Source organism: Littorina saxatilis, linkage group LG2 (genome assembly GCF_037325665.1).
Source record: "Littorina saxatilis isolate snail1 linkage group LG2, US_GU_Lsax_2.0, whole genome shotgun sequence".
NCBI lineage: Eukaryota > Metazoa > Mollusca > Gastropoda > Littorinimorpha > Littorinidae > Littorina > Littorina saxatilis.
Genome location: NC_090246.1, coordinates 67,838,840 through 67,848,839, shown reverse-complemented (window position 1 = coordinate 67,848,839; position 10,000 = coordinate 67,838,840). Strand labels below are relative to the sequence as shown.

The following is a 10,000-nucleotide window of genomic DNA, read 5'->3' as shown; positions in this document are numbered from 1 at the left end:
AGAACTGGTCATAGTTGCCGGAAAGCTGAATGGTCTGTAGTGATAGGTATCTGTCATTGATGTTCTGAACTCACCATTTCCATTAGATGTGTTTATAGTTCTGCAAATTGTTTGAACAACCGCTTTTTCCCCGCGGGCTTAGAAATCCCTCAGCGCTGATGTTGATGAATGTTTTAGCTTGGGCTACTTGCTGGCTAAATTGTCCCGACTCCCTGATTATTGCAAATGTCCACTGGCGCAGCATTTACTTACTAAGAACATTGTACTGATGGTATTCTTGATAGGATATTTATTTCGCCCTCGAAGACTGCATTTGTTTTGAGAAATTTTACAAACAAAAACTTTGCGTTGACATCTTTTGCTTCAAACCCAGAACTAATATATATTAGGTGTTGGTTTTCTTCCTTTTTATTTTCCAAAAGTGTAGTCCATGATTGTTCAGTATAGTTCTCTTGGTCTGTTGTTATTGTTTAATTGTTAACAATGGAATGACAGTGACTTCACCGTCCAGTTTGGACTTTACGTTCAACGCATTTCAGAAACTTGTTTCATGTAGTTTCAACTTTAGAATTGACTAAAAGTGAGTTAAGAATGACAGATCGCTTCCGAATTGAATAAAGCCCTCTCAAGTATTTTGAAGGTTGTCTTTTTACGGTTGTGGTTTACCTTTTACAAAGTTTACCCAGTTTTTCTCTGTGTATTTTTGCGTATTGTCGTTTTCGCTAGGAAGTTGTCTCGGCACTGTTTTTATTCTCTTTTTCTTCGTTTATACTTTGTATTACTACATATCTACTTCTTCTCTATTGGTTCAACTATTTGGTCCTTTTAAATAGTTTTATTAGTGGCTTTTTTTCTCTCTTTATTTGGACCTTTTACTAGCGAGGTATCGAATCGCCCCTTCCCATTTCGCCCCGGCTTTGAAAAGCCGACTTCATGCTCTGCTTATTTCCAACTGATAAGAAGTTAATAAAGCTGCCGCACCCAGTGGCAAATCGCCCCCTTGTATCCCTTGCCATGGAGACAAGTTGAAACATTTTACTTTTCTTGTGCAAAACAAATTTAAATACACACCAAGCGATTAACCTGAGTTGTACCTGCATTTATCATTATTGTAGTCAGGCGACGTTTAACACTACTTGATCGTTAAGGCGTCTGTCTGAAATAATAAAATCAGCAGCGGGTTAGAATCTTAAATGCCAACATGAATTCAACGGCCTTTAGCACGGTGACAGGTTTGCCATGATTTTGAGACAAGAAAATTTGATTTCTTGTGAAAAACAATTCAAACAAATTCGAAACTAAGGGGAAGTTTTGATCCCATAAATATAAGGGTAAGATCATGGGTTCTGTAATTTCTCCAACGCACAATACCTCATACTAAGTGAAAAAGGAAGGTTGTACCTGACAAGCAACCACATAAGTAGAATATACCATCATTCATGTGAGCAGACAACAAATTAAGTATGCAAGTATTTTGAGAACCTGATGGTGCACACATTCCCAATCCCGTAACATTGGCAATAAGATTTTATTTTTAATACATAAATACAGACACTTCGAAAGTATTTGTCTTTAAATTGCTTGAATCGATAAATTAAAATTTGAAAAGGAAGACTTGGTTTAGGTGTTGTTTGTTTTCAAAAGATGCTTAGCAGCAGTTGGTAATACGGATCTCTGAAATCGAGTGGACATTAGGTTAACCTTCATTTTTGGTGTACAATCTGCTCTTAAAAAAACAGCTTGGATGTTGTATGTTTAAGTATTTAGTAAGCTATTCTTTGTTTTCAGAAGAAATCTTTGTCACCTGGTTAAATGTTGTGTTGCACATTTAGATAAGAAGACACCTCCGAGGTCACGTTTTTCGACACTATTCTTGGTTTCCAGAAGCAATTATGTCCACCCTTTAAGCGTTGTGTTGCACATTAACGTAAGCACAAGTTTACTAACTTGCATGCGTGTCATGTTGTGTCGGCTGTGTACCGGTGTGAAGGGAAGAAGAGTCCGCGTGTTTCAAAGTCCGGCGGACTATGATTTCAAGGACAATTTGTCCCTGAACTCTGTGTCCTTGCCTCCTAGGGCACACGTTCCAAGGGACGTAAGTCCGCTGGACTCTTTTTCTTGGCGGACTATTTTTCCTTTGATACCGGCAGGCTAGCTAGCGTTGCCTCATACGGTTGTTTTGTTGCTTTCCTCTTGCAGCATTCCGAGAAAGGCGAGGGCGAGTTGTACAGAAATCCCAAACTTGCCCAATCCATGGGCAACATCCAGGTAGCGTCACACACCCCTCCCCATCTGTCCAGCCATGCAGCTATATACTGACTAACCCCCATCCCTTTATTCCCCTCACCTGTATTCACCTGAATGTCACGTGGTACCCCGCACTGAATGTCACGTGGTACCACGCACTGAATATCACGTGGTACCCCGCACTATGTTGCCAAGAGCATTATTCTTCTTGAGTTGTTGATTGTACTCGTCTCAGTTCATAACCTTTGTTTGCAGCATCTTCTTTTTCTTTCCTTGGTTTGATTTTTCAGGTTTCCTTGGTCTGCTCATGGTTACCCAGTCGTTGTAGTGGTGGCTTTGTTCTGTGTACTTCTCTCTCCCCCCCCTTTCAGCTATGCGGTGCTTTCGAATGTTGAATGGCAATGTGCAATTCCCTGGCATTCGTGTTAATGTGCTGTCACAGTTAAACAGTATGCACACTATGTGGTCAACCTAAGAGGAAAAGGAAACCTTGTAAGTGTTCTGTACGCAAACGCCTTTTAAATGGCTTAACTGCTAGTCTTTTTCAGACTATAAAATGTGAGTCCCCATGTAATCATTTGTAATGGTTTAATACAGATAACAAGTCGCGTAAGGCGAAAATACAATATTTAGTCAAGTAGCTGTCAAACTCGCAGAATGAAACTGAACGCAATGCAACGCAGCAAGACCGTATACTCGTAGTCCACCGCTCACGGCATAGGCAGTGAAATTGACAAGAAGAGCGGGGTAGTAGTTGCGCTAAGAAGGATAGCACGCTTTTCTGTACCTCTCTTTGTTTTAACTTTCTGAGCGTGTTTTTAATCCAAACATATCATATCTATATGTTTTTGGAATCAGGAACCGACAAGGAATAAGATGAAAGTGTTTTTAAATTGATTTGGACAATTTAATTTTGATAATAAATTTTATATATTTAATTTTCAGAGCTTGTTTTTAATCCGAATATAACATATTTATATGTTTTTGGAATCAGCAAATGATGGAGAATAAGATAAATGTAAATTTGGATCGTTTTATAAATTTTTATTTTTTTTTACAATTTTCAGATTTTTAATGACCAAAGTCATTAATTAATTTTTAAGCCACCACGCTGAAATGCAATACCGAAGTCCGGCCTTCGTCGAAGATTACTTGACCAAAATTTCAACCAATTTGGTTGAAAAATGAGGGCGGGACAGTGCCGCCTCAACTTTCACGAAAAGCCGGATATGACGTCATCAAAGACATTTATCAAAAAAATGAAAAAAACGTATGGGGATTTCATACCTAGGAACTCTCATGTCAAATTTCATAAAGATCGGTCCAGTAGTTTAGTCTGAATCGCTCTACACACACACACACACGCACACACGCACACACGCACATACACCACGACCCTCGTTTCGATTCCCCCTCGATGTTAAAATATTTAGTCAAAACTTGACTAAATATAAAAAGCAAATGAAAGCAGAATGACAAACCCATTATTGTTGTTGTTGTTTTTCTTCTAATATCTCCCACATGGTGGCAATGTGTATATTAAAACACGTATGGATGGTGCAATCTCAGGGAAGAATTGTGAATTTCGTGAGATTACTTCAGTAAACTTCAAATGTACATTTACGTGGAAGAGGTAAGAGGGTATTGTTCAAGGTAAAAGGTAATTAAGAGTGATTCAACTTTCCAAGATATATTTGTTGGCATTAACAAGCTGGGTTTTTTCCTTTTTTTCTTGAAATTTAGTTTAGTTTTAGTTTTTGTATTTCTTTTCGTTATTCTAGCTCTTGATTTGTCACAGTTTTGTTTCAGTTTACTTTTAATTTAGCTCAAACGTAAGTGTTGGTATTTGACTACATTTACATTGTCCAAATCCCATACCCATCGATATTTATAATCTTTTTACCTGTTCCCTAAACTTTAACCAGCTCTCCCTAGTGAATCATTTACGATGCAGAATCTACAAATCGATAATGTGCTCTTTGCTCCTTACAATAGCGGTAACTCTCTTTGTTGAATTTCAAGTTCTTTTCTCTGGCGACATCTAGCACACACATCCTGGCCCAAAACCTCAATCCCACCCCACTTTACACTCAGATAATAAGACATCCCGTTAACTTTTCTGACTCTGCTGAAATGTTTTTCCATTGGGAGTCAAATCAAGGATTGTCATTATCCGTTACCCTAATATTCGTTTTTCCTAGACTCCCCTTCCACCCCCACCACCCAAACCCCACCCGCACACCCGCACACCCCCCACCCACACACCCACACACACCCACCCACACACCCTGACATGCTGCAAACCGGTTTGCTCACATCTACAACCAAACTCAGTGCTCGAACACTTCCCTTCATCCCCCCCTCTCCATCCCCCAGTCGGTACCCGTGACCTATACCTGACTGACAACCCTCAAACCCACTGAATTATATGTACGGAGCTATGTCAGTACAAATCGGTGCTCAACCCGGCCCAACAACACCGCCCTTCATCCATTCCAACCCCACACATCCTTGGTCTTAAGCCCCCTGTGTGAGTTAAATGTACGGAGCTCTGTAAGTATAACTCAGTGCTCAACCCCAACAACACTTCCCTTCATCCATCCCACCCCCCCACCTCCTTGGTCTAAGCCCCCTGTGTGAGTTATATGTACGGAGCTCTGTAAGTATAGCTCAATGCTCAACCCCAACAACACTTCCCTTCATCCATCCCAACCTCCCACCTCCTTGGTCTAATCCCCCTGTGTGAGTTAGATGTACGGAGCTCTGTAAGTATAACTCAGTGCTCAACCCCAACAACACTTCCCTTCATCCATTCCCAACCCCCCACCTCCTTGGTCTAATCCCCCTGTGTGAGTTATATGTACGGAGCTCTGTAAGTATAACTCAGTGCTCAACCCCAACAACACTTCCCTTCATCCATTCCCAACCCCCCACCTCCTTGGTCTAATCCCCCTGTGTGAGTTAGATGTACGGAGCTCTGTAAGTATAACTCAATGCTCAACCCCAACAACACTTCTCTTCATCCATTCCCAACCCCCCACCTCCTTGGTCTAAGCCCCCTGTGTGAGTTATATGTACGGAGCTCTGTAAGTATAACTCAATGCTCTACCCCAACAACACTTCTCTTCATCCATTCCCAACCCCCCACCTCCTTGGTCTAATCCCCCTGTGTGAGTTAAATGTACGGAGCTATGTAAGTCTAACTCAATGCTCAAACCCAAACAACACTTCCCTTCACCCCGACCTCCTCGGTCTAAGCCCCCTGTGTGACGGTGAAGTGTGTGTGTGCGTGCCCGCAGCAAGGCGACATCGTGGAGCCCAGCCGCTACTGGAACCCCAAGCTGTACATCGAGAACGCCTACGGAGACCCCAAGGAGCAGTTCCGACACCGCGTCATGTTCAACGAGAAGGGCGAGGCCTTCATCTCCGAGAAGCGTACGGTCAAAGGCACCTTCATGGAGAACCTGGAACTCGACGACTTCCCCTTCGACGTTCAGGTGAGAGGGGCGTCGTGACGTGGCTTCTCTGTGACGCATGACGTGATTTCTGTGACGTGACTTCTGTAACGTGATTTCTGTGACGTGACTTCTGTAACGTGATTTCTGTGACGTGTCTTCTTTGAAGTGACATGACTTCACGGACGCTATGTGATTTTTGTGACGTGACATGACTTCGTGGACGCGATGTGACTTTTGGGCGTGACTTCTGTGAAATGACTTGACTTCGCGGACGTGATGTGACTTCTGGGACGTGATGTGACTTCTGGGACGTGAGCCGACTGAGTCGATTCTCCCTTCACCCTAGAATCAGCCTGGTTTGTATTTGTTGTACCATGCACCACCACTCTAATTTTGTCATGTTTGAGATATAATTTGTATATTTGATTTGATGAGTTCTGATTGACTTTCTAATGTTCAGGACCTGACAATAACGGTAGCCAGCGAATTCCCAGCCTCTGAGGTGGAACTTGTGGAGGATTCGGAGAACCGCCACATGGTCAACAAGCAGAGCTTCGTGGACGAGCAAGAGTGGCACCTCTACTGCCACACCGAGTGCACCAAGTGGGAGCTAAAAATAGACCCCGTCGATGAAGCTGCCAAGCGCTCGGCAATTTCCGTCAAATGTCGAGCCGCACGGAGACCGGGCTACTTTGTGTGGAATATATTTATGGTCACAGTGAGTGCTGCTTTTGATTTATTTTCGGTTTAAACAGTTATTTTATCGTATCAATCTTGCATTGACGAATTACAAAATAAAAATACTCAGTATTCGCATAAGCTATGAGCTTATTCGAATTACATGTGCTTTCCATTTCATTCCTGTCTGGGTGGGTTTTGTTTTTCAAGTCTGTCACGTTTATTTGACTTTCCGAAAATAAAAAGGTTATTTAGTTACCTGTACTGCCTGTGTGAATATCTAAGGAGACCGGTTACTAATTCCCACGTGTAAGCAAAATCAAGATGACAGGTATTCATGTTTGTTTGTTTTATGTGTTTGCTTATTTGTTTGTTGATTTGTGATCATTTCCTTTTTCGGTAAAACTGTACAATTGCTTTGGTTAAAGAAACACTTCTCCATGTATAGGCACCACCCCTTAAATACTATTTCGTATGGAACATTGTCAGCATTATCTATGCCAATGGTTTTGTCAGCGTATTTCGTTTCTTTCCGTCTTGTCAGCTTGCTTGATTTGTCTGTCTCTTCGTGTTTCTTACTTTTTTGTCAAGTCTTAAATAATGATTTGCATAAGAGCTGCCAATGACAACATAAGTTTGACTCATTTTGTCTGGGAGAAGTTGACTGTATAAGTTACCCGGTTTTCTCTTTAAAGAAGTAGTTGGGCTTATGGAAATACACAATGTTGTATGATACATTCATACATAATTGCAGAGAGCAACTCCCGGAAGATCTCTGTCCGTTTTGCTCCTTTGAACCCTGACAAAAGCTGACTTTTCCGTTTCTCATTGATATTGCACGTTGCCTTGGTGACGGGAGACACAGGGGGCACAGTGAATTGTCCTCTTTCCTTTATACATATGTATGAAATATATCTGCTGTGAGTCAGGACTGAATGACACTGCCCTCTCGTTGGCAACAGCAGCTTTTAGGTTTTGTTACGTCGGTGTACTGTTATAAATCGATTGCGATATAAAGAGATTTCTTGCATATGAGTCGCTAATATTCTCCCGACTTTTTTTTATAGTTTGTGACTACGCTTGCAAGCAAGCGACCAAGCAAACAAGAAAGAAAGTAGACAAATAAGCAAGCAAGCGTGTCTAGTCTGTATGTCCATCTGTTCATCCGCCCGTTCGTCTGTGTGTCTGTCGTTCTGACTTATTCACTCACTGGGAATTTAATGGGGTAAGGGGACATTCAGTTTTGGGACTATAATATGTGCACACTCGGTAAGAAAAACAGGTAACCCAGCATGCAAAGAAACAAATCAATAAGCTTCAAAAATCACCGTGCGTTGCATACCTTTAATCAAAACTGTGTGATCAGTCTGGGGATTTCTAGTCATTTTTCTTTCCATGTCTGTTTGATCATGAAAAGACAAACAATAACAGAAATGTTCATAAAAATTACAAACAAACAGACAAACAAAAAATAAACAAACAAATAACCAAAAAAACACCTCTAACAAGGAAAACAAGTGAGTATATAACAAGTAATATTTCTCCATGACACTGGAAAGCAAAATGTGTCACGATTTTATGACTGTTTTGTGCAGCATTTTAACGACAACATGATGCTGTATGCGTGCATCATTATCCTAATGACAACGTGACTCTGTGTGTGTGCAGTTTTTAATCTGCAGCCTGTCTTTCGCAACATTCTCAGTGGACAAACAGTACCCCCAGAACCGACTGCAGCTGTCCTTCACTCTCATGCTCACATCCGTCGCCTTCAAGTCGGTCGTTAATCAGAGTCTACCCCGAATATCCTACCTCACGTACATGGTAAGTGCTGCATGTAACCCTTACACAGAGTCTACCCCGGATATCCTACCGCACGTACATGGTAAGTGCTGCATGTAACCCATACACAGAGTCTACCCCGGATATCCTACCGCACGTACATGGTAAGTGCTGCATGTAACCCATACACAGAGTCTACCCCGGATATCCTACCGCACGTACATGGTAAGTGCTTCACGTACCCCATACGCGGAGTCTATCCCGTATGTTGTCTGGCTGAGATGGGTGTCTTTTTTCAATTTTTTTCAGCTCAGAGTGTGGCATTCGGGTGGAGCAGATGTACGTATGGATTAGCAACATAAAGTGTTCACATCGCATGATGTTCTTATGGCCCCTATATCCTATCTTAGATCTGTGGTCCCATATAGCCCCTTTGGCATAAAGCAGAAGGGTCGAATAACCGCATGGTCCATACCTCTTTGGTCGTCTCACAAATCCTTGGTCGCGAAGCCGCGTGGTCCAATAGTCCCAAAGCCAATAGTAGCGCAGCCTAAATGTCCCATAGCATCAATGTGCTCTCATGACCCTTTGGTCTCAGGCCATTTGGTCGCAAAATCATACTGTCCTATGGTCCTATGACGTCACAGTGTATCCATATTTCTTTGATCTTAAATGTCATTTCAGTGGTTGCGAAACCGCTTGGCCCGATGGTCGCATAGCCTCGCTGTGTCCCAAAAGCCCTTTGGCTTTGGTCGCGGAACCGCTTGGTCTTATATGGTCCTATAGCTTTACTGTGTTCACATATGGCACTTTGGCATCACAGCCCCTTGGTCGCGAAACCACACGGTTCCATGGTCTTACAGCTTCACTGTGTCCCCGGGCTATAGCACGATGATCCTACAGCCCCTTAATGAGAATCGACAGTGAATAAATAAACCGTCTGTTCTTGGCTTTCTCTTCCAAAGTGAATTATCTGACGTCAAAAGACAAGCAAACATCCAGACGACGTCATAATAGAATAATGGCTTCACTGTAAACATTCTGTCACTGCTGCTGCATGTCTCCCAAGGAACTGAGAAAGAATTTTGATAACAAAATAATGATGTCTCGGTGACTTCGTCATATCAGCAGCAAAAAATTACTCGCAAGGTCACCACAAGGCTGTGATTTAATCGGTACCGTAGGTTATTAAGAAGCAATCATGTTTGTTTTAATTTCCTTATCGAGGTTTCTCTGTAGGTGCCCTGTAAGTGTTCTGTTTTATTGTAAATGATGTCTTTATTTACGTTTTGTTAGGTTAATCTAACCCTTTTATGTCTCAGTGTGTGTGTTCCACTAAACATTGACCCTTTTTGTCAATACCATCTGTTATCCAATTTGTCAGGAAAGCGTTGCATCCGGAAGTTGAAGGGAAATTACTCATGTATGTGCCGCCGGCTGCGTGCTGAAAGAAACACGAGTTATAGAACTTCACTGATGAAGCCATCGCTCTCTCTCTCTCTCTCTCTCTCTCTCTCTCTCTCTCTCTCTCTCTCTCTCTCTCTCTCTCTCTCTCTCTCACTCTCATTGCTTTAGCTGACACTCGTCCCCCCCCCCCGTTTTTCTCCTTCTTTCCTTTTTTTACTTTTATTATGTATATATTTTTTATTTATCTATTTTTTCATTTACCTTATTTAGAAAAAACATTCGTTTTGCACTCTGTAAATGCTACTCATTCAACTAATTATTGACAAATTTGATTTCGCTAACAGGCGAGCACCTAAATGGCCTAGCGGATAAGACGCCGGCCTCCCACGCTTGGTGGGTTGATGGTGGAGATGTTTTCGATCTCCCAG

The 10,000-nt window shown here is 42.0% G+C and overlaps 1 protein-coding gene across 4 annotated transcripts in view; it reads left to right on the top strand.

Moving 5' to 3' along the window:
• The window catches only part of LOC138959594 (cys-loop ligand-gated ion channel-like), a 154,497-nt gene that overhangs the window by 136,620 nt on the left and 7,877 nt on the right, over positions 1-10,000 (top strand). For 3 of the 4 annotated variants that reach the window (XM_070331141.1, XM_070331143.1, XM_070331144.1), the window contains exons 5-8: positions 2,200-2,268; positions 5,547-5,744; positions 6,166-6,423; positions 8,052-8,207. In XM_070331141.1, the coding sequence (XP_070187242.1) occupies positions 2,200-2,268; positions 5,547-5,744; positions 6,166-6,423; positions 8,052-8,207 (681 nt within the window). The remainder of the gene's footprint in view (positions 1-2,199; positions 2,269-5,546; positions 5,745-6,165; positions 6,424-8,051; positions 8,208-10,000) is intronic. The other variant, XM_070331145.1, reaches the window with a different exon arrangement.